Source organism: Ascidiella aspersa, chromosome 9 (assembly GCF_963924565.1).
Source record: "Ascidiella aspersa chromosome 9, kaAscAspe10.2, whole genome shotgun sequence".
NCBI lineage: Eukaryota > Metazoa > Chordata > Ascidiacea > Phlebobranchia > Ascidiidae > Ascidiella > Ascidiella aspersa.
Window position 1 is genome coordinate 19,667,406 of NC_139455.1, and position 25,292 is coordinate 19,692,697.

The window sequence follows — 25,292 nt, forward strand, 5'->3', positions numbered from 1 at the left end:
TTCGAGACGCTTCCGTTATTTTATAAAGAAAAGGTTTTTGGCGCTGCTCGATAGCGCTATAAATCTGCCGAAAATGGTCGTCGCTGTTGCAGTGATATTTCGGTGTGCAGTTAGGGGCTGGTCATATGTGTTGAGTTTAGCTCGTTGCTGAGGTAATTAGTGAGGTATCGTGCTTGTGTTCTATTTTACCATAGAGCTATTAAAACCGGATGAAGTATAATCGATGTTGCGTTGATTTGTGTTTAAAAGTTGTGTTTTGTAATTAAACGAGTAATCTACCCCCGTTGGTATATAACAGTGTTAAGTACAAGAAAGCTTCGAAATAAACACTGATATGCAGACCTTTTATCGACAACACTGTATTTCCTGAAGCGATTATTTTTCTCCAATTTATTTCAAACGAAATAACAGTGGTCAAACATCGCTATTCTCACGCAAAGGAATAACCAAAACGTCGGGTTTCAATACAAGCGGGTCACGCATGTATTGAACACTTCCGAAGTTCTGAGGCACTAAGCAAACAAATGAAGAAATTAGGGAAGGCGAGTTTGGGAAATTTGAGCAGGCCTGAATCGATTTGTCGTCGTTCGAAAAAGGGGGCTAATCCAATTCCGCTTCTTTGCGTTTCGGATTAGGCCACACATTGGCCATGGCCAGATCCGGCGGCCAAAGCGATTAATAATATTATTATTGGAAGTATACCTTATCATAGTCAGTCGTTGCTTTTCTAGTCTCTATACGAAAAAGGCGGAAGTTCGCGTGGGGACAAAGGCTGAATTTATTTTCGTTTCCGTGTTTTTCGAAACTTATCACCTGTGCGCGCGCATGTAGCTCATTGTGACGAAACAATGGGCGTCGCGCGGCCGCCGGGCGCCAGCGGCCATTGTTGGCAGGCGCTCGTGTTTGCTTTGCGATTGTTTTGCAGCGCGGAAGCTGGGTTATGTTGTGATTGTGGTATATGTATACAAGCAACAGTACCCCTACCCCCCATCTCCCCCTACACCCCAGAAAATACGCCGCGATTGTGTTTTCGCGCCGCCTTCTGCTGTAGTTATTTTAGCGTCGCACATCAGCAAGGAATAAGCTGGATACAGAAAGCCGAGGCAGAAATCCGACCGCTTTTCGGATGTCGTAATTTTTACGCCGCCGCTCATAAAATGCATGCATAAAAAATAGGTCTAGTTAAAATAATTTTCGTTTTTTGAACCAAATGCTTAGGCGTGAAGAGCGTTGCGAGGTGACATTTCCGCCTGTTGTGGTTCAGAGGAAGTGAAGGGCGCTTTATGGCAGAAAAGGTGCTACAATTCAGCGTTTAGTATTAAGGCGGCACATGCGACCGGGAAACATGGCGCAGATGGATTTTTTTGTGGCTTATTGAGTCGTACGTTTTAGGGGTGGACATAAGGGTGGTTGATTTAGGAATACAAAAAAAAAACGAAAGTTAAATTTACTTTTGAAGGCTCTGAACGCTTTGTAAGAAGGTAAAAAGTGTATCAGAAAAAGTAAAAGTAAAACACAAATCTATCAGCGCAGGAGTGTGGTATAATTCCTGTATTGTACATTTTCGTGTTGGGCGCAGGTTTCGTTAAATAACAAATAGATATTTGTTATATATAAAATTGGGTAATTTAAACTCAACAATACTTTACCTGGTAGACTTCGAGTAGGTCAGAGGTATACGACTAACTCGTTCAGCTGGATTTAAAAGACTATAACGCCGTTTCAGAACTATAACACCGTTTAAAGCGCAGGGAACTGTGATATTCAAATTCAAACAACTTTGATTCGCAGGATTGTTTTGGAGGTTGTTTTTGTGCTGTGCCGTCCCTCCGAAATAAATTCCAGTTGGTTTGTAAAAACACTGGGCTAATGTGCGAATAAATTCAGACGAGGGCGTTAAACGTCCAACGCGTTTAGGGGCGCGGTTGTGATTGCTAATCGACGCCGGTTTGTTTTGCAAGGTCCGACATCTTTGGTCTGAAAGGCGGCAAGGAAAATAATCGCACCTGTGCCGTGGTCACGCCTCGGCGCGCACGCACAACACCGCGCTACATACACAACACATACAAACAGATCGGCGTTTGGTGTATAGTGATGAATTTTTAATGACGGCGGCGTCTTTCGTCGGTCGACGCTTTCTTTATCGCTGCCGGGCGGAAATATTAAGGCGTCGCGACGACCCTAAAACGCACCGAGGCGCCTTTGTGACTTTGCGAGGCCCGGCTTCACCTGAAACGGCGCGCTTCCTATCAAAAAGTCGCTCTTCTATAGCATATATAGTTGCCAGATGTTTAACAGGATTTCGGCAAATAAACAGAAATAGCGGATCCCGTAATCGCACTCGGGCTTTCGCAGCTTCCACAGAGGCTGGCAAAAAGGTGTCGCGTCGCGAGATGAAAACCAACGCGTCAGAAGTGTCGCGTAAATAAACAACGCTCGCTGCCAACCAGGAGAGCGCCTTCTGCGGCCGCTGCCAGCGGGCTAACTAATCGCTCACAAGTTTATAAACTGCGCTTCGGTAGCATCGCGCCGAAAACGACCCTGGGGAACCAAAGGTTGGCCCTCTACTGTCCGTACTCGCACGCAATTGCCTCTGCCTGGCTAGTGCCTTGTAGATACTACAGTCGTCCTGCGCCTTCTTTGTGTGTACGTTAGGTGTGTATGTGTCTCTGTTTCAACTGGCTGCAGTATAGTAGGTGGTTGGTGCGGTGGCCGTCAATTGCATCTCTATTTGCCGAGGATTCGCTTTCATTCTTGCTGGATTTATTTCTCGAGGCTGTGATTTAAGCGTGTTGGTAGTTTAAAACATCAGACGAGCGCCACTAGATCTTGCGTTGAAAGCTGTAGTTTTGCACAGAGAAAATTGGAACGAACATACAGTTGCATATTCGGCGCGAACGAAGTGATTTTATTAGCGAACGATTTGTGTAAGGCACTGCGTAAAGAGACATATGAATTACCTCGGCGAAGTGATATGTTTGTAATTCGACTCAGTTACAAGCATTGTTTAATTTACCGCCTCCCAGTCAATACATTTGGCGCGCCGCTTTATCCAACAAGGTAACAAAGAAAAATAATGTATTTTGAGATGCCAAGTCTGTAAACTATACAGGAAAACGTTTGCTTTGTTTTTCAGTACCTTCATATACCGGGTAATAAACTCAAATTGCGTATCGTTTTTTTAAATTGCGATAAATAGGATTATTTTACGCAAGATTTGCGAAGAATTCAGTCCGGCACTTGACGACTGTTAAACATATAAGAAACAATTCGATTGGGTCGGAAAATTTGAATCGTTCAACGTCGTTGGTTAAACGAGTGGAGTGGAATTGTCTACAGTGACATCTGAACCTTGGCGTATCGGTTGGCGGCGGCCAGCGCGTAAAATCAGTCAAGGCGCAAAAACAGCTGATGCTCTCAAATTTTTGTGCCGTTTCCACCGCTGGAAGTTTCAGTTTTGCGATGCCAACTGCCGAAAAGGGAGGCAGTAGCAAATAGAGAAGCGCCGGTGTTCTCCTGTACGACTTGTAACTCATTGCCGTTGCCAGGAAAGGACAAAAAGCTTGCCCCTCAGAATTGGTCGTTGCAGATGTTTCGATTGTGGAAAGCCAATTGTGTCGTCGAAAAGTCGAATAATGGCGATTGTGCGCCGGTTTTGAAAGAGGCACATCTGACTTTCGAGGCCAGCAGACAGATAGATGGTTAGATACAGAGCGGCGGCGCGCGCCAAATTCTCCGCAGACAGGGCAGATTAACATATATTCGCGCCCCGTATCCGGCTTTTTTTTGGCCCGAGAGACTTATCAGCGATATAGCTCGTTGCGGGCGTTTTGGCGACCGATTAACCGTTCTGCGGCATTTTTTTGCGATCGGGATTCGAACTCATAATCGACAGCAGAAGAAATGCTTATGTCGCATTTAGATTTCGAATCCCCAGCTAAAGATTTACGCCTTCAGAGCGCAAGCTTTAGCGGCGCATCAAGCCTGCATTGTTAGCTCTGCAATTTCTTACTGTGCAAATGTATTGCGTTAGTGAGCCGATATGATTTAAGCTAAGTAAGAAGGTATTAAATGGATTACGAAATTAGTGAACTGTAGTAGTTTGTATGAAGGTTTACTGAAGTACGAACAAAGAACAAAGTTAAATGTTTGTACCAGGAGTTCCCAAACTGGAGTCCGTGAAGCCCTTGGGGTTACGTTGCACACTCATTTTAGGGTTGGGTGAACTTGAAGCCTAAATTAAACTCCTAATACGGTATTTGAAAAATAAAATATGTTTTCAAAAGACACGGGTTTAAAAGGTAGATGCCCAAAACGATTTCGCATCTTACATGCAATTAGACTCCGTTTCACAATTTTATAATTTTTATAGTGGAAACACCAGGTTTCGTAAGTCTACTTATTTTATGACGTAAGCTCTACAAAGAATATGCCGCCCTGATGAAACCGAACCAAAAATAAAAAAAAAGTTTAACAGCCCCTGGCCAATACACTTTGTCCAGTTTTAATGCTGAATCGTAATAGACAGTTTAGTTTGTAAGTGCGTGAGTAGCAAACTTTACCCCGAAAATGTCCAGTTGATGCATCGCACCTCAAGAGGTTACGCTGACATGTATTTACGCTTTATTCAGCTTGCCGCCACGCGCGCTCGCAATAAAGTAACGACTTACGAGGCAAACAGTCGCGAGTGCGCCACAACGATCATTCGCCGATGATAGGTGGGTCTCGAGGCTCTTTGAAGTTGCCGGCTGCGCTGCGCCAAGAACCGCCGGTCCAGGGTGCTGGCTGCGTTTTAGCTGATTACTTCCCAATCGTCTGTAGGGTGTTAGGTCGGTCGTTTGGCTGCTAGAAGTGTGCCGCTGGGCGATGGTCGCTGGTCGCACTTTTAATGCCTCCATTATTTTATACGCGACAGCTGAGACAGCATAATGAGCGGACCAAGAGGGCTGTTCGGACTCGTTTAAGTAAAGCGCGAAACTTAAAATGGCCTCCGGAGTGTAAGTTGTCTAAGGCGAGCTAGTGAGACAAAAGGTGTTTTGGCGAGACCTAGGCCTATCTGTTTTTGCTGTGAGATAGTTGATCTCAGTTGAAACTATATGTGCGCGATTTTTCGTTAAACATCGTTGTGCGAATTGAAAAGTTGACTTCCGTGGTTTTGTTGGAAATAAAATGTTTCTTTCAGCTTTTAAATAGAATATGCGAGTCAACTATTGTTCTTTCTTGTAAAATATTCGAAAATTTTATTGTCTTGTGGTTTTATTGAAATTTATTTAAAAACAAACGTTTATCCCAATAAACCTATAATGCTCAAAACCTCAAAAGCAACGCTAAACAAAATAGGCACCGTTTCTAAACAGCGCATATACATATGCTGTAATAGAATAGTCCCTTCGAAACAAACCGTACGAACGCGTGTTTGTTTTTTCATGAAATTACATGGGATTTGTTGTAGCGGCCTATAGGTTCGGAATATTGCGTCCCACTAATTGTCAGCTGTTCTTTACCCATTTTCGCGCGACAGGAATAAAATCGAACGGTCGTCTAAATCTTATTGCTTTTGCGCCGGACTTGTCCAGCGACGCGCCGCGAAAATAAACAGCGTTTGAAGGCTGAATACGTCACCTTCTTAACCGGTTCAGTCATTAGGTGTGCTTGAACTTTGGCGACGTCGAACATATGCCAGAGGGAAACCGTACCTAAACGTTCATCTGTCGTCGAGCTCAGATGCCAGGCGATTTTAATCGCACTTTTTAGCCAGAAAAGCTGCGATTTTCGGCCGGAGCTGTGACAGGGTTTTAAACAGAATGCGTTGGAAAGTGCAGTGACTGTACAACCGAATAGGTGAAAAGAGCCTCTTTTACCAAACCTCCGTTTGCGAATTTGGATCCTTAATTTCTACAAGTTCTGGAATAGACAATCAGTGGAATGCGAGTTAAGACAGGATTTTTTCGTGTTCTCTTACTCGTTTTTCTAGAATGCGAACGGTCGTATATAAGTTACCAAAGCTTGTATAGGCCATAAAATGTTGCACTCCATTAGCAGTCAGGGGCAAGTAGATATACTAAGTTTTTCGTGTATCACTCTTTGTTGTGTATTGATATGCCAAAAAGCGGGTCTTATAGCTATTGTACAGCATGCATCTGCTCTATTAGTTAAAAAAAACACGAATTATAGTAGATTAGAGCGATGCCAGGTTGCATAAAGGGCTGGACATTCAGCTACAGAAGTAGACCAGCAGTATAGACTTTGTGCCCCGCGAGGTTTCGTGCGCTATTGTTTGTAATCTTTGCCAGCGACGTCTAAATAGAACCCACCAGCAACAGCAGCAGCATTTTAAATTTTCTTCTCATCTATTCCCCTGGTGTGCAGCGCGTATAGCGACACTGTAAATTTGTTAAGGCCGTGAAAAAGCAAAGGCTGTGGAACAAAGAAAGTCTCATGCCGTCGCTTTGCAAGTGAAAAAGCACGACTTGGATTACTTTCGCCTGTTTTCGAATAAGCCAGGAACGGCTGCCAAGAACAAATGACGTCGTCGACTTTGATCCAACTAACTTTCGTTGCACTTCTACTTTCCCTCAACGGTAGGAACGTGAAGCTATCGGATATCGTTGTATTGTACCAATCTTTGTAAATGGCCGTATTTGTCTAATTTTAAATGAGGTAATCAGGTGGTACTATATAACGACAAATTGTGTTAAATTTTCGACAAGCTTTTGCACAACCGTGCTTCATCAGGTCAAATTTGGTATTGTATTTTTTCAATACAAAATTAGGTTGTATTGTAGTTTCTATATAAAATTACATTTGGTTGAACGAATTTTTTTTTTGTTGGCTAGAAAATCGTGGGCTCATAGGGTTTTCGTAATTATTGCTTCACACGTAAAAAAGTAAAATGGACATATACTAATGATTACAGCATGAAAACTATCCCGGATTTCAATCGAACAGGAATATTTGCCGCTGTGATGTTTGTTTCTAACCATCACACAAGTACCTTGCGCTGTTTTAAAAATTGCGCGAGGTTTCGAAATGTATCCAAGCCAGCCTTTTAGCCACACGGCGCTCGCGTCACCTAAGAAAATGTACATATCTTGTTGAGGTCTTTCCTCCCGAAAAAAATGTAAAAGCCTAGCTTTCAATTAAAAATCCACCTGCGGCGTTACGTTATGCGTCACGCAGTCCTTACAAGCCCCCCATATAGTGACTTTTCGCCTCCGAAAAAAATTTGCATTGATTTTTCCACGACGAAGCCGGATTACCGGCGAATACGGTGCTGGGCCGCTTGTAGCGACAATAATGTGGATTTACCTAAGCGGCGTGGGACGCCCAAGTCGCTCTACAGGAGACCTCATTAGCGCCCGCCAGATTTCTGGGCTGATTAAGCCGCCCAAAGTGGGACCCAAACTGCTCTAAGTGATTTCGGTCTTAAAAAGCCCCTTTAAAGGCAACGCGGTAGTATTGGGAAAAAGCAAAAAACAATTTTGCATAGAAACTGTTTTCAGCAATTAGAGAGGGCATTTAATAGGACAAAAATGGTTTTCTCTATGAAATATATCTATAACAAATATTTCCGAATAAAAAGTTGATAAAAACGACGAAGTAATGGTTTACCAAATCTGAATGCAGAAACTCTTCACTAGTATATTTGTTTTTGTTAATTTTCGTTTGTTGCGTTTTTCCTGATCGCATCACGCGGCTCGTTTTAGAAATGGCCGTGAAATTTGCGCGCGCGCGCCCCTTTTGTAAAGTCGTACGCGCGCCCATTGTCGTAACGGAAAAACAAATCGCGATGTTTGGCGTAGTGCCAATTACACGGAGAGCGAAATCAACTGAGAAAACAAAATATTTCAAAACAACGACAAGAGAAGGGCTTTTTCGACGCATTCTGGATTGTTTCTAAAGGCGGACAGATATTGGCGGATTAGCCGCTTCTGTCGTTTCTAATATCTTAATCCGATTAAATTTAAAACGCCACTGCCAACTGTGTGGTTTATTGCACAGAAGCAACAAATTTCCACGTTCTGCTAATCGTGTCAGTTGGCGTTGTTGTTGTTGTTACAGCGGACTGTGTTCAATTTTAAGTGAACAATTGGAACACAAGAGTATTTGTCTTGGAAATCCAGTGCTCCTTGTGCAATAAAAAAAAAAAATTTCACCATTTTGATTTATCGGCTTACAAACTGTTACAAAATTCCTATAGGCCAGCAAATCCCAGTTTACTCATTTTGCCCAGAAAAACCAACAACATTTTTTAGACTTTTCCAATTCAAACGTTGAAATTCTGTTTTGTATATTTTTATTGCGTTAGCCCAGTGGTTCTCAACTGGCGTGCCGCGGCACCCTCGGGTGCCATTTCTAATGCTTAAGGGTGCCGAAGAGATCTTTAAGAATCTGATATTTTTTTTATTTAAACCATTGCAATTTAAGATTTGTCTGTTTTGTGCGCAGATGTGAACGGCACCTGGGTCGGACAGAGGTGCTGCGAGGAATCGGTGACCGACGCTTGCAGAAGCGCCTGCTTACAAGTAAGTCAACAAAGTGGTCGACAATTTAGACCTGCACCAAATACCAGTTGAATAGCAGTGCTCAAATACCAGTAGGCTACACCGATTTTTGTTTTCCCAATACGCCCATGAAGAATGCGCAACTACACGTCTGGGCGTTTCAAATACTGCAAATTGTGCGGTCTACAAGAGAAAACCCCAACTTAGAAATAGTTGTGATTTAGGCATTGTCGTTCATAGCGCGCCACACTTTGTCGCTACGATTTTAAACCAACTATGACCCTTTTGTCGATAAACGTGGCAGTTAAAAGCACGGTCAAGAGATACGAAGTGGGACCCCAGATATGCCTGCAAATAGCCACTTTATCCTATATTCCTATACTTGTCTCGTCTCATGTTAGTCATAAATGATTTCCAGGGAAGTGTGGGCAAGCGTACCCCCGCATTCACCCACCCATTTTGTCACAATCCATCATATCTTACACGTACGGCATCGCGCTCTCGGCAACAATGTGCCCGTCTAGCCAAAACACACTTAGCCTAATAGCGTCATTGCATTGTCTCTCTCGTCACTGCCACATAACTCTCGCCGTGACAGCCGCGCACTGCATTATGCTCACACAATGCACGGGGACGCCCTTAATGGGGCCGATCACCCATGAAGATGAAGACCCCAGGGGGCGGCTTTGTGCAATTACCCCAGTGACAACGCGGAAGGGTGCTGTCTGTTAGCATTAAAAGCGATGGAATTTCGACACGCGTTTGTCGCACCTCTAAATGCCCGCGTAGCTTTTATTTCGACGAGCGAATGTTTTTTGCGGGTGCAAAACGGGATTCGGGGATCGCTTGGCGTGAATACTGGGGTTATTAAAATACCGCCCGGGGTAGGCGCCAGGCCCTTAACAGTCCTTTTGTGGCGTTTTTCGCCGGTTTAAAATGCCAATCAACACGTACGAACTATAGGCATCAGTTGTCTGTTTGGGCGAACATAGCGCGAGATGTGCTGAAACTGCGGGCAGATTTAAATCTACTGAAATCTACTGACATTTTTACAAATTTTCAATTCTAACTCATCCGGGGAATCGTTTCGCGACATTTTAGATTGAAAGTGGAAAATGCCTTGTTGGCTTAAAATGGTTACTAATTCGCACTAAAACCGGTCATATATGAATTTGATCTTTACGGTTAGCATAGATTTACTTTTTACTAAACTATATATTTTATTCAGAAACACCAAAATTTACTATAGGACTACTAAGGTCCTTCTACTGTGTACCCAGAGTATGTATACTTTTAGCATAAAAAGGCAACCTTCCCTCCCACTAAATATATAAGGCGACGTATTTTAGCATAACGAAATTTCAAGCATCTCTGGGACTCGGTCCGTTAAAAAATGCCGAAAATCTCAGGTTGTTGTGGTTAAGGACGATGGTGTGTTTTCGGACCGCCGAGGAATCAAGTCGATACGAGTGCGCTTCTCGAAAAAAACAACAAACTATATAGGAGCCGATGAGCGAAGACCGACGGCCGGGGGGCCAGAGCAAACAAAACTCGCGAAAAGTCGCTTTTTCGTTTCTCTTGCCTCGCGCTTTCACGCTTTGGGCTTTGCCAATACATACACAAGGCCAGAAGCGGCTGTGTCCAATTGCTACAGAGCGTGCCTGGCTGTCCCAACAATTGCCCCCTCGAGCCCAACGATGTGTGTATCTAAGCGCCCTTACGCCCGATTCAGGTTTTTATGGCGATCGCCACGGCTTTTCTATATCGCCCTTTGCTGTCCTCCAATTCGAAACCCCTTATATTTGCTGTGTGTGCGTATGGTCGTCCCGCTATAACAACTGCCGATTCGTGCCAATGCCCGCTATAGCTCGGCCGTCCGGCGCGATATATGCGAATCTTGTTGTTTCGAAAGTGTGGGAAAAGTTGTAGTCGGGGTTGTATGGCTTGTTGTGCGGTCGGCTTTGTGTTGACGTGCGCCGTTTCTTCCAACCTTGCCAGTAGAAGTGAAAACACCCCGGCAATTTGGATCCGTAAACTATAAATCTCGTGTCTCCAGGCGTAGGACGTGAGAAACGCGTGATTTACGTCGCTCTATCGAGCTTGGAGCAACTGAATCCTGATCAGGCCAACTATAGTTTCAAAGAAAGGCTTTCTTAAAGATGCCAAGTATATTGATGCCACTATTTTTCAAATACTTTTAGGAACTGTTTCCTATTTACACCAGTGCTATAATTAAACAACGAATTGTGAAACGGAGTATCACAAAAGACAAAAACATAATAAAACACACCTCCCACATTTGTTGTTTTAATTGTTTACAACGAAGGCCGGATATAACACGGCATTTTTACAGCGTTACGCTACCTGAATATTAAATCCCTTCCGCTGTATAGTATTCTGCACCTTATTTGTTGTAGGGCATTTACTAAAAATCAGTGGGTTTCTTTAGGGATTTTTTTTTAGTAAGGAACGTCACTTGATTCTAAAACAGGGATTGACATTCTATGGAAACTTTTAGATATTAAAGAACCGACATTTTTTATCACAGGGACCGTACCTCTGTGTATATGCCGAAATAGTTCCAATTATATATTTTATAAGGTTTTAAACTTAAAAAAATTAAAAAAGGGATGCTTTAGTTAAAAGACGCGAATTGCTTTTACATTCATTTTTGTAATTTCAAAATTTGGCCCGTATAAGAGCTGTTAATTTCCCATATAAGAGCTGTTAAAACTGTTGGGGTACATCAGTTTAATCTTCCTGTATGCACGTCGCGGAAGAGTAAGGGATTCTTACATAATAAGTTGAGCGCTTCCCTCATCTCACTGGCGACGGTGACTTGCTCGTTCTGTCGACAAGAAACCCGACCCTGGCATAAGGAAAACAACTTTCGGCACCACGGCCGTCAACACCTGCCCCTCGCCTGTGTGTGCCTATAGTTGTAGCCGAGCGCTTTTGTGCTCGATGTTTCCTGCCGTATAGTCTTGTTTCCCAATCTGCGACATTGCTAGGCCACTGTTCTTGACTTGCATACAAGTTTAAGCGTTTTTGTTTTATTTTCTGTGGGGTGTGCCACAAAAATTTCAAGTTTGCTCCAACACGGTTGGGTATTTTGTTTGGATTTAAGGGACGTTTTGGTGAGTATTTTTAATCTGTGTTTTCTTACGAAGGAGTGACCGCGCAGCGTTTTGGTTTTGCGAGATTGGAGTATTTTTTTAAGGGTCTTTTCAATATGGTTTCTTACCATTTGAAGTATTATAATATGAATGAAAAAACACTGTTCTCATATACACGGGGCTTAAATTATTCCAATTAAACAACCAACAAAAAAAAACAGTATAAAGATACTTTCCATCCTACGCTCCAATACAAATCGTGTAACGAAACCGGTACGATTTATTTGTGGCTCGTCGATCGTCACGTTCAAGCCTCCCACAGTTGAAATTCGATTTTACCGAATCGCCACCTTATACACTGTAAGACGCGTGCCGCTTCACCCACATAAGATACCCCAAAGTGTGCGATTTCCCCGGGGCACCGAAAGGGCGGAAAAACACGTGAGTTATTGGCCGTCAATCGTCGCTGTTTAATATCGAATAAATCGTGCCCTCGTGCCACCCCTCCCCACCTATACAACTGTGTCGAGTGCTGGGTGCACTGGCTGTTTGTCGAGCCCTTTTAGACGCGTATATTGTTTGTTTTTTTGCCACCGCAAGTCTTGGGGTCCGGGTTACCGCGGCGTCTATACTATATCAGGACACGGGAACAAGCTCTTTTTTTGTATAAGTTTTGACGTCATGAGCATGACGTAATCGTTGCAGGAGCGTGGTGCGCTGAAATCTCTCCATGGAAAAAAGGTGATTCGAGCACAAATGTTCACATTCTTTGATATCTCACTTTTAATGATAATGCAAGTTAATGATAATATGGTGGTTTGCTTTGGGTAAAAAAATGTGACGAATACATCAAAATGAATTATAACTAAATATATTGTGATGAGGTTTTAAAATAAATGTCCGAACACTGAAGACGAAACTCACAGTGGTATACTCACCAGCGATAACAGTGAATTTTTAAACGTACTCTTCGACGAACCGATAAAGCATGGTCGTTCTAAAGTATATTTTGCTTTTTTAAGAGTGCCAAACCACATACCTATAAATTTATTACATTTTTGCAGAATGTCAAAGTTTATTAATCGCGAAATTGAACCGAGTTATACAAATCGAGATAGAATAGCGGTTAAATATTCCATCGTTTCGTCGTAAAAACGAATTCAAAGGCGCTCGCGACTCGTCGAACTGCCAAAAATATTTTTGCCACAACGAAAAGGTTATTTTCATACTTTTTATTCCAAAACCCACACACTTTCGGCCACAGCGCTGGTTTATCACCGGCTTCGCACGGCGCCCGAGTGTCCGGGACCGCCATCCCGATTTACGGGCGCCCCGGCGCGTGTTTGCATAAAGCGCCGTAAAATGCGCCGCACGCAAGGTAGACTGCCGGTCGTTGTTGGCCAGATCGTAAATCCAACAACGTGTTTTGCGACCCACTTTTCCGGCGACTGTGTAGTCATCCCTTACCCTCTACCTACAGTTTCAGGCATTATTTTGGCCATTTAGGCGTTATTCTGACGAAGTTAGGTCTTATTCAGACGATTTTGATCTTATGCTGTACTAGATATTACTGCGTATTTGGCTTTATTATGTCGTTGGTCTTAATACTATGATTTTTACACATTTTTTTACTGCTTATACATTTTACTGCTTTATACATTTTACTGCTTTAAGTATTGTTGCTTTTTACGTCTTATTGCGTGTTGCCCTATTAACAGGATATTCGCGCCTTTTTTGCCTTGCAAATGGACTTTGTTCTGTTTTCGTTGTTTCGTAGTTGCGCAAAAAATCCGGAAAGCCCTCTACTGCGGTAGAACAAATAGACCGGACGCTTTTAGGAAACGGTTTTACGGCGTTGTAAAAGTAAATGCGGAAGAATAAATCGCACCTTATATATTCCTCAATCCTCAGTGCTGTCCAAGTTGCTTTAATCGGTAAAGTCAGTCGTTTAGAGTTTGTTCGGAAACGATTTGTTGGTGCTTTGCAAATATCCACCCGCGTCGCAATATGCTTCAACCTCATAAAGTACGTCTTAAAGTTGATTTTTTTCGTAAAGTGGATTTATTTATTTACAACGTTTTTACGATCCTACATCAACACAGTTTTGCTAAATACGCATCGCCTTAACTTCGAGCCTTTGAAGCTCTGTGTTTCCGATTTTTACGATTATACAAACCGCTTCAAAGATTTTTCATCGGTTATAATGTTTAGCTGTAACAGAAGTACAGCAGCCGTTTGGCGTCTTAGATATTTTCCAAACACGGTTTGAGAGCATTTGAAATCATTTACAGATGTGGACGTAGCGGAAATTCTCACGACATTAATCAAAAAGTTTGTGCTTGTTGCTGATTAGAAATCAAACATCCTATGCTTTTGTGCTAACTATGTGTACAAGCAAACCCTATAAACCCCCATAAACCCCAAGTCACATCCTGTCCATTGGACAAAAGTGCATTTTTTGGGGGAAAAACGCTTGACTTGTTTCTGCTATACCTTTACAAACCTGTGATCCTGTATTAAACATTTTAAATAGACACCTTTCCCATACTCTTTTAAACGGACCAGGGCAAAAAAACCTAAAATTTTTTAGGGCTCAAGTTCGAAGAAATGTCGAATTCAATCAGATCACACATGGTTAATTTAACATGCCTAATTTGCAAACCAAACAGTCGTACAAATATGGCGGTTGTACGCGACATGCCAAACTAATCATGCGTGCCGTAAGCCTTCCGTCTTAACAGTTCCGCTTGATTAGGCACACCGACGCCTAATCTGTTCTAATGCAATATTTCCGTGACTACTGACTGTCAATGCTCCATCACTTAAAATAAGAAAGAATAATTCGCTCTGCCACATGTTTATTTTGTTCTGTTTCGAAAGTTTAAAGCTGTTAGCAGCGTGCCAACTAATTTTTAAAGATCTGTCTTTGTAGCTTGTGGCATAAAATGTTTATTAATTTCAGTGGGTGGTGTGGCCAATTTTCTTTGGGGAATCGAAGTTGCCATTTGTATTCGTACAGTTGTTTTACAATACCATATTTGCGAAGGATTATATGAAAAACGGCAACTTAAAACCAGATGTTCTTACACAGTTTGAGAATCACTGAATCCACTCGAAAAAATGTGTTTTTTAAATCTCCGTTTCATGAAAAACAAAAGCGGAGAACCAAAAAAATGCTTTAAACCAGTGGTTATTTGTTTTTAGATGACGTAACAAATTGATGATATTCAACAAGTAGATAGAAATCGTCTGTTTTCGGTTGAAAAAATGTGAAATAAAAAGTGAACTCAATTTTTTAAACGTGTTTTTCTCAATTAAATTAATTCATTTGGAAAACTTCATTTAGTTTCTTAATTATACACCAAGATTTTAATAGGGCTTTATGGATCCATCTGAGACTAGTCCAACTACCTCCGAAGGGGTCCACCGACCTTGGTATAACAACCCTCTGCTTTGTACAGAAGCAAACGCTCTGAGGTCTACATACTATTGTTTCGATCTATATTGTTTTTGTCGGGACGGAAACGGTTTGTCGCCATAGGGCGATATTTCCAAGTAGACCTGTCCCCAAACAAGTTTATTTAGCCCCAAACCTTGCGCATCGTCGGCTCACCAGGCAAGAAGCCATTGTGGGACGATCCGGTCCGACGGGCACAGACGAAATTCAAGACGGCGCAATCGAAAATCGACAATGGCATCGCGCGGCGTCGCGTAATTAATCGGCCCTTGTTACGCGATAGTCGACTGCATTGTGACGTCAAGCGGGTCACGTGTTTATTCTACTTGACCCGGGTAGGGGTGCTGGGGCCAGGTTTGGAAGGGTGTTGGCTTTCGCCGGGGGCCGCCTGTTCCCATGGGTCGCCCCTGGCCCCGTGCCAGGGTTATAAGGGGACTTCCCCGGGTGGGTAAGGGGGTAAACAAAATTTACTGCACTATGCAAAGCTTCGGAATACAAACACGGGTTTTCGTAACTATTTAAGTAAAAAAATGTCAGGCAATTCGATAAAAATGGCACATTTACCTGTTATATGTCATTTTACCCGTTTTTTTCTAGATCATTTTTATCGATTGTTGCATAGGTTATGGTCGACCTATTTAAAAACTCAAAATATGTCGATTTTATCGAATATTTTGGTCATTGTTTTAGAAAATTATTAAAATGCGTGTGTGGCATTTTACAAGGCTGTATGAAAAGAAACTGTGAATAGGTCATTTGTTTCACTGTATCCTATAAACATCTTCCTAAACTGAAACATTTTGTTAGAAGACAACCCATTGTGCCACAAATATCTGACTCTTACAACACAATTCAAAAAACATTATATGCCGGGTAAAATCACGTGTTTAATGTCTCTATTGAAGGCAAAGTTAGCCTCATATCGTGCGTCCTAAAAAAGTAGTGAAACCGAAAACCGCCATTTTGTTACGCTCGCGACAAAAGGGAAAACATGTCGCGCGCCGAGGTGCGACACGCGACACTTAATTGGGCGTCGACTGCAGCACATTGTAACAACGTATGTGGCAATTATAGGCGCCTAATATGTGTCGGACACGGGTTTAATCGTGTTTAGGTGTCGCGCCTGATGTAAGTATGTGTTGATCAAGTTTGGCAACCTGACATGTGTTGTCAAGTGGAAAAAAGGAGATGTGTCGCAATGGGGTCACGAAAAACGTGGTGGTTGCTTCCATCCTAGTTTAATTTCAACTAATAGATTTATTCTGGGATGAATTTGATCTATTATGTTAGCAATTGATTCGCCAACAATGTGCTGCCAAACTTAACGCTGGTGTGTCACTACTACAATCGTTTAATTTCCTGATTTATGGTAGAGCGTCCTTACATTTAATGAGATATTTTTTTTACTTTTATTAGAAATAATATTTCGTAAAAAGTAGGGTCAGTATCTCTACATAATCATCGGTGGTTGACGGCTGTCCCCTTTTCTATTCCGTTCCGTTTTTTACATTTTAGTTTTGCGTGTGCATTGCATTGATTGATCATCAGATGGAAAACAATAAACCTAAAACTTTACTTAAAGAAAATGGTTTTAACATTGTGTAATACATTTATTGTAGAAACGCAAAATTCCCCTATTTTTTTGTACTTGGTTAGTATTTCACAATGCAGCCGGTTTTCTTTGTTTAACACACTTAGAGTTTCTCCCAACATCACGGGCAGCAAAAAGAGGGTTAGCTGATTTTCAAATCCTTGAAAATGGCCGTATTTGTCTAATTCTAAATAGGGGAATCAGGTGGAACTATATATAAAAACAAATAGCTTCATCAGATCAAAGTAGATAATGAAGTCTTAAACAGTATATCCACTGATTTTCAAAGCTGCTTTGCAAACTGGCTAACTGCTTAAATCCCCTCAATACATTTCTCGCAATTGGCAACTTGCAAGAGCGGAACGAAACAACGCCAGATTCCCCCCGTGATAGGGAACCCAGGGGTCAAATTACCCCACGTCACACGCTTTGAGGTCAACCGATTGTCGGCGGCTTAAAGGCGAAAATCAAAGCCCGATTATCGCACCTTCGAAAGCCCCAACCCCCTTGTACCCGCAATTGGGGCACGCGGTGTTACCCCGCATTTCACCCGTGACCCACGGGTCTGAGCTTTGCTGTTGCGAGCGCTCTTGGAATGAGTTGCTGTTAGATTGAACGCATTTGCGTTCGCTTCAATGTCAAAGGTATTGATTTGTTTGGGCGAATTTTTACACTCTTATAGTCAAATAAACGAGGCTAATTTTGGTGGTCCATCGGGAAGACACCACAATTATCATCTTACGTGTGAACTATTTTAAGATTACACTACAGCCAACAGCAGGTTTCAATTAAAACAATGGTGTGGTAGTGTTCATATAGGGTGTGATGATTCAATGTCTAATCATGTCGTCTTTCGCAGACTGGTTTTCTCATTCCTTATACTGCTTGCGTAGTACACTGTCATATTTGTACGACAACGACACGCAGTTTCAAGTGTCCAAGTCATATTTGTACAACTCGTAGTTCATGTTTTAATTGAAAAATGATATCCGAGATACTTTTAGATTGGTTTCTGGCGACGATAATAAAATTGCTTTTACACTCCATGCAAGATCGCAACTCCTTGCGTAATATATCATCATGACACATTTGTACTACTCCAGTAATGCAGTGTATTTTAGTTTGCCAAACAGTAAACCAAGGAAATCAAATGAGGTACTTTCACCTAATTCCATGCCTAATTTACAGTAGTTGCGTTATACATAAAGGGACATGGAATGAATTCAGGGAGATAAAAGTTAGGACTTACTTTGTGAACTGTTGTGATGATAATTCCGATCGACTCCAGTCGACTTTTTTTCATAGTATAAACACGTTTTAACTTGTGATGTAAATTTCCCACAACATCTAAAAACGCCAGTGTTTGTGCAACAGTAAACCTATCAAAATCGAATTAAATCGTCTAGAATTTGAGGACTTGATTCGTAACCCCACCCGCCCCCATCTGCCTAAAGCGCAAAACAACGTCAGGCATGGGGATGCTGGGACTCGAAATCTCCCCAATCCGGAACCCCTTTTGAAGTCGCATAGGGTCGCAGTTACTGGGGCCCCAGCTTGAGCTTAAGAATTCGGGCGATGCGGATTGCAACGACCAAAAGCTGCGGATGTTTTCGTTTCCTGAAGTCGTTTTTCCGCGTTTTGAGCCGAATTCCTTGAAATCTGATTGCACAGCCGCAACACTTTAGTGGGGAGAAACGGTTTTTGCATCTAGGAAATTTAAGATTTAACGAATGTTTGTCGAGAACCACAATCACGACAAGAAATTTCTAGGATTTGTAAATGGAGATAATGGTATATTGATTGAGGTGAACGAAAAAATGGGGTTGCCGCATTGTCCAACACGAGTGTTTTTTTTCTAAGTCTTATTACAGAATTTTACAAATCATATCGATGCGTTTTTACCTTTTCTTTTTGTTTTCACCGAAACCTTTTTCGTTGTAGTCGAAATATGTTTTTAAAATAAAAAAAGAGAACCCTTATGATACAAATAAGAGGACCGATGTACTACCGTAACTTAACCAAAGCTTTGCCGATTATTTAAAAGAGTTTAAGGTATAGGCGTTTACGTCTCATTCGTTCTTTGCAGAGCCATTCCAAAGCGGACCTGAGCCACGCCTGTAGGACCGACAACGAAAATGCCCTCTTCAAGTGCGTCTTTCGACAGGAGAGCAAGCAAAGGTATATTTTTATTTTTTATATTATATTTTTTTCTATTTTATCACAATATTACCATTCATTCCGATTTTCAAGACCAGGTTTCGAATTTTCGTGCTTAAATCTACTTCCTGAAAGAAGTAGAAAATATTAGCCTGTGTTGGAAAAGTTCTAGTAAACTTTTTAGTGCTAAAAGTGTATAAATACAAAAAGGTTTGTTGGGTTTCTAGTGAAAGGCGTCTATTGTAACTGGGGAGTTTCAATGCGGCTCACAGAGTGATTACATTTCCGATTTATTACTTCGAAATGTGGACTTTCCTATGTATTGTATGAAATAATATACAAGATGTTATTAGTACATATATTCCAGGGTGTTTTTATGAACAAGATTTCATTTTTTACTCGGCGATATCTCTTATTCGAGTATATCGCAATGTATTCACCTTATAATGATTAAGCATGGGAAGTCTGCGAAAATAGTTTTGCGATCCTTGTACAATGAAAGTTGGCCGAGTTTATTACCAATGACGTATTCGATCTTAAAAATTGATAAATTTTCTATAGGCTTCGGACATTTATGATCATATTTTAAACCGTGACACCTGGACTGATTGCGGTATCTGAAAGCCGTTCTGCGGTCATTGTATAATTTTTTATTTAAACTTTGAAGTGTGGTCAAACTTTCAGCTGAGTGGCCTAAATGGTCGCACACACCTGCTCGATATGAAGCACTCAGCTCGATATAATACAGATAGCTATCTCACTATGCCGCTATATCAACCAACTTTGAATGACGCATGTGCTGTTGCCAAGGCAACGGTATGCGGGGGTAACATTCTCACAACAATTCAATTTCACAACAGTGGATAAAAAGATACGAAATCGACAATAAATACTGTATGACTGAGTAGTAACAAAGTTCATAAAACTTGTTGGTCACAGTAAGGATGTAATTATGCGCAAACCAATTTCACAAATTTATCAAAATAACATGAACTAACGTGAAATAATAAGAATGGTCTGTCAGGTGGTATGTAAAACAACGCTGAATTTGGAAAGCAATACACTAAACGTTACCTTATGACGATTGCCTATACCTAAGACTCGATTTTGTGCCGCTGGTGGCAAAAATGCACAATTGTAGAACAGAGGTAGCAGAACACCTTCCCCTAAAACTTATAGACACGTTGGAGTTTGTACGGACCTAAATTATGTTTCACCCTCTTTTAGACTACGATATGATATAAGAGGGAATAAAGCGAAATTTCGAAATATCCCAAAGTGATTAACAAGGCCGACCCTGACCTATATTTTCGCATTAAACGACCAAAAACCCAACAAATATACGACCTGCTGTTATATGTCCTTTGTATCACCGGTTCTGCTAAATAAGACCCTTAAAAACTTGATTTTTGACAAAATGTTCAGCAACGCGGATAATTTAAACATTTAGACCTAAACACGCCAAAAAAATTAAAACACGCCCAAAATTTGATCTGCTGTTATACATCTTTTGTATTACAGATCTGCTAATTACAACCGTTCAAAACACAGCTTTTAACAAAGTGTTTAGCAACGCAGACCTGACCTATATTTCCTCGTAGGTGTTGCGGAAGGAGCAAGGGTGTGGCCGACCCGTGCCGGCACCTGTGCGAGCGATCGTTCGGGCGCGGCAAAAGCGGTCCGGACCACCAGATGATCAACCGGGTGTACCTCACCTGCGGTGACACTATGGGACGCTGCTTGCAAGACTTCACCAACGCGACCAGGCGCGACTCACTAGCACGTGAGTGTAGAGGGTGGCTTTAAGGGGGTTTTGTGAGTTTTTTTTAACGCACACCCATAAAAAATATTTTTTGTTACGTGATAGACAAGGAATTTTAGAGATGACGTCATAAATTGATGTCACAATGCAAATAGATTTCAAAAATCTGCTGTTTACAGTCCAAAAATGTGAAAGCAAGTCCAAATATACGTTCAGTGCAAAAACATTTTATTTAAAATTCAATAAGTTTTTTCAAAAATGTTTACTTTGACAAATTATAGCGTTAAAAAAATATTTTTTATTTATTTTTTTAATTGTTCTTCAACCGAAATTTCAAGGTCAAAGCTATACAAATAATTTATCGAAGACTCGTTACATTACAACTCGATAAATGAATATGGAGCATATTCGATTTTAAACTATTCGAATTTTTTAAAAAATTACCATTCGTTGTAAAAACGTAAAAGGGCATTCACCTCAACGTAAGCCAGACACTTCGCCTGGATCAAAGCACAGTCAAACTACAAAGCGACCTTTGAATTTTTTTGCCATAATATCTGTCACCGAAATATCATCCCAGTCACATCGATCGATGCTCTCCGTTTTATCGACATGCAGATTAGAAACATCAAAGCGAGTGAAATTACGTGTTTTCATAGCAATTAGCGTGTCCGTAGACCGAGGTCTATTGATGATCTTTTGTAAAGCAAAAGCTCACTTGAGAGCGGATTTCGTGTTTTAAACGCGAGTAATAATTTCGCTCCGATGGTCGCCGCGAATATGCAGGACAATCGCGTTGTGTATTTTGGTTGCCGCGCCTGTGAAAGCCACCGGAAAGGGGTAACATTTGACGATCAATTTTGCCTTTTTACGAGCTCTGCAAACCTGTTGTTTACATTGAACGGTGTCGCACTGAATATGTGATTGTGGAAATCACCTTGACCCTTGAAAGATAAATGTCGACCTTAATTCCCGATCAGTAACAGATATATATATATACATATCTATCTTTTAAGATGACACAGCAACTCACTTTTCCATTTCTATAAATTGCATCAAATCTGGTTAAAACCCGTTTGAGAACGACTATTGTACGAAAGTTTTTTTCCCCGTAATCGCCGTAAAGGTCGGGATATTCCGTAACCCTTTTAACAGATTTCCGAAACTATACTTGCGCGACCCTCGACAAGATTACGACTCCAAAATCTGAAAGCATTGACCGGGTTTTCCGTACAAAAAAATTTGAATATTAAAAAACAAAAAAATAGAAACGAAAGACTGTTTTCTTTTCCAAGTAGATTAAAAATGGAAAGTACTGACCTTATGTATAGTTCCTCTCCTGCAAATATATTTTATATAATTATCGACCAAAAAGCCTCCAACCCTGGATATCTCCCCTGGCTATACTATACCACACGCACTGTTATCCTGAGCTTGATATCGTTTCCTTTCATATTCACCGCTTCATATAGCTACTCAAAAAACAACCTCCTTCACACAGGCATGCCTTGCTGTGAGCAAGCTCCAAGCCGCGAATGCCGTCATTCGTGTCGCTCCATCCTCAAGTCGGAATACTCGGACAGTCGCATCGTGAACCGGCTCATAGAGTCCTGTGGCGAGCTGATGCCCCACGAACCAATGTGGCAGTGCTTCATCCGACTTCTGCCGCCCTCTGACACGCCAGAGGCCTCGCCGCCATCTTTACCTGAGATGCTCTGCTGTAACAAGGCGACCTCGGCCGAGTGCAAGCGCCAGTGCAAAGAGGTACGGCGTTTTTTTCGTTTGTATGAGATGTAATAAACAATAGCAGTGAATATTGCCCTGATGAATATTTATCGTATAGGTTTTTGAAACTTTGGTATATTTAATAAAAAAGTTGCTGGAAGAACGTTTTACAATCTTACATTATTTTGACTCATGTGCAGGTGTATGACCGACCGTGGGCCGAGCCGAAGATATGGAACCAGTTTCAGCAGTATTGCGAGTACAATACCAAGGAGATAGAGCTTAGGCAGTGCTTGGAGGAAGGTATGTGTCACAAGTTGCACTTGGTGTGCATTTGTGTTAGCTTTATACCGATTGTCGTACTGTCCTTCTTGATCGAGAAAGTAAAGTCAATCATTAGCCTTAGCAGCTACTTTGGGGATCGTGTCATGAACTTTTGACAGTATACAACTTCAAATGCGCCACGCGTTGAACATATAACGCCCCCCTAAGCGCCGACTGAAATGTATTAGATGTCGGCGCATAAAGACGTTGAGTGTGGTCGAAGCATTGTAAGCTGCACACAGACAAGCGCTCGACATGTTCGAATTTCCCTCACGCGTCGACTTTTGCCGCAACATCCAGTGTAACGTTTCTCGTGATTGCAGCACTTGATATCAATTGCTTAGCCAACTCGTCGCGTAGGTCTTTTTGCAAACTGTTATATCTTTTAGCAATATATGCTAAATCTGCTGTTTGCGTTTTATTAATGCTGTGTTTTTCTTAAGGGCAATGTATTTTATAAAAAGCCAATTTGTTTCAGAATTAATTAAAACAAGCACACTATGGAAACGAACTTTTTGAATAACATCGTGTAATCTCTGCTAGGAAAGCATCTATATTTATTTAAACAATATCCTGCAGTAGAACGGGGCATTTATATAAATATGCTGTTCCAGGCAGAGTAGGCCTACTGTGTATAAGAAGTTCTCTCGGTGCTTATTTGTTTTATCCGTCGTTTCGGCTACCTTATATCCAGTATGCCTTCATCAAGGAAAGTAACAACACCAAGCAAAGTAAAAAGACACAAAAAAGAGATAAAATTTCGCTAACCAAAGTTTAAAAAAAATTAGTTCAACAGGTAGCCGAAACGTCGCATAAAACAAATAAGTACCGGAAAACTTCTTTTTAGCATATAATCTGCCTGAAACAGCACATTTACACAAATGCCCCGTTTTACTGCATGATATTTTTTAAATAATAAAGATGGTTTTCTAGCAGAAATTGCACGATGTTATTCAAAAAGTTCGTTTCCGTAGTGTGCCTGTTTTATTCAATTCCGAAACAAGCTGGTTTAATTATAAAATGCATTGCCCTTGAAAAAAACACAGCATTAATAAAACGCAAACAGCAGATATCCCAAATCATTGCAATCTGCAATTGGCCTAAGTAATGCCCTGCCTCGCCCCACTGTTGCGTCACAACAACACGGGGTCACGTGACAAGGGCGCGTTGCGGAAACGGGGTTGACCCCTGACCTTTGAACCCCCGAATGCGCTTGATCCTCGCCGCAAGCGACCTAACGTTTCCGCTCGAAGCCGCATCGGCGGATCTGAGACTGCACGGATGTTGAATTAGCGACCGCAACACTGTTAAGGCTTTTCCCGTTGTCAGTTGCTCGGGAAAGTGGAACATCGTGCGCATCGGGAGTACTTGACTGATGGCTTCGACTATTGAGTTAACAGCTGAAAAATTATGAAAAATAAAAATATCGCTGATAAGTTAACAGATTCTTAGGTTGTTATCAGTTGACCGGTTTGTGATAGTCAAAGTAATAACCAAAACGTCTGATATAATTTATCATGGTCATATTTTTTTTCAAGTTATTACATTTAGGTTTCTTTTAAGACTGTATAATGTCGCTATACTATCGGTATACTATATAATACTACATAATGCTGTATTATACAAAGCAATACTTTGGCTGGTGACCGAAAGCCGACCTTATCTCTGGTTGGCTTTCAGAGAAATCTTTAACGTGCAGAAATTGCATAGCAGGTTCAGGTGTGAATAAAGCGCTTTATTGAAGTGGACTGTATAACGCTATACTATACACTTAAAGATACTTAATTGGGCCGTTTACGACGTGTGTATTTTACAGTTCGCTCGCCCTGCAAGATGGGATGCAGCGACTTGAGCTTCTGTTCCAACTTTAACAACCGACCGACCGGCCTCTTCCGGAGCTGTGACGCAGAGGGTGACGCCGTTGCTAAGCAACTGTACAGGTGAGGACTAAACCGAGTCAGCTTTGCGGCGTATCTGACATATCTTTGATCGGCTTTGCAAATGATCGAACAAGCAGTTACAAGTGTAAAAACAGCGCTGGAATTCGCGCTGGCGTGTAGCAGTGCTGTCACTGCTGTGTATAGTTCGTGTTCATTCGCGGCCGACAAGCTAAAACCGTACAAGGCGCGCTGTTTGCACTGATTTTTGACATGGCCGCGGCACAAGCTCTCTGCGCTATCTCTGGGTTGCGGCTTTTCGGTACATGTCCGACAAACACTCGCTTGTTTTAGCCGAGAGTCGAACCCGGTTCTGAAGTTAACCCACAATATTTAATTGTTCGCGACGCGAGGTGCTCGGCATACAAAACTCCTTTGCTTTTTTGCATAGCACGGGAATCGAACCCACCTATATTTGAATGTTGTTGGTTCTGTAGTTTAAACACTTTTACAGCTCGCCCATATCGGATCGCAAAAGGATTTTTTGGTGGCGTACTTCGTAACCTGGGTTAAATTCCTTTAATATTCTAAAAGAAAAATTTCATCGGCAGCAAAATGAAGTACTGTCTAAATACGGCCAAATCCGCAACGCAAAAAACCTTTCATTATTATTTTTTTATGTTTTTTTTATTTTGACCAAGGACTGTAATTAGAAACAAAAGCAAATTAAGTTGGTCCTGGGTGTTCAAGTGTTCAGACGCCAAGTTCAGCAACAAAGT

General features: G+C 41.6%; 1 protein-coding gene across 2 annotated transcripts in view; it reads left to right on the forward strand.

Annotated features, from left to right (window-relative positions):
• The window catches only part of LOC146133466 (reversion-inducing cysteine-rich protein with Kazal motifs-like), a 61,162-nt gene that overhangs the window by 23,958 nt on the left and 11,912 nt on the right, over window positions 1-25,292 (forward strand). Inside the window, exons 1-7 of one of the 2 annotated variants that reach the window (XM_083396765.1) lie at window positions 5,838-6,581; window positions 8,449-8,525; window positions 18,755-18,846; window positions 20,427-20,608; window positions 22,089-22,351; window positions 22,513-22,615; window positions 24,453-24,576. In XM_083396765.1, coding sequence (XP_083252891.1) covers window positions 6,524-6,581; window positions 8,449-8,525; window positions 18,755-18,846; window positions 20,427-20,608; window positions 22,089-22,351; window positions 22,513-22,615; window positions 24,453-24,576 — 899 coding nt within the window. In that variant the 5' untranslated portion in view covers window positions 5,838-6,523. Of the gene's footprint in view, window positions 1-5,837; window positions 6,582-8,448; window positions 8,526-18,754; window positions 18,847-20,426; window positions 20,609-22,088; window positions 22,352-22,512; window positions 22,616-24,452; window positions 24,577-25,292 lie in introns of those variants that run through there. The other variant, XM_083396764.1, reaches the window with a different exon arrangement.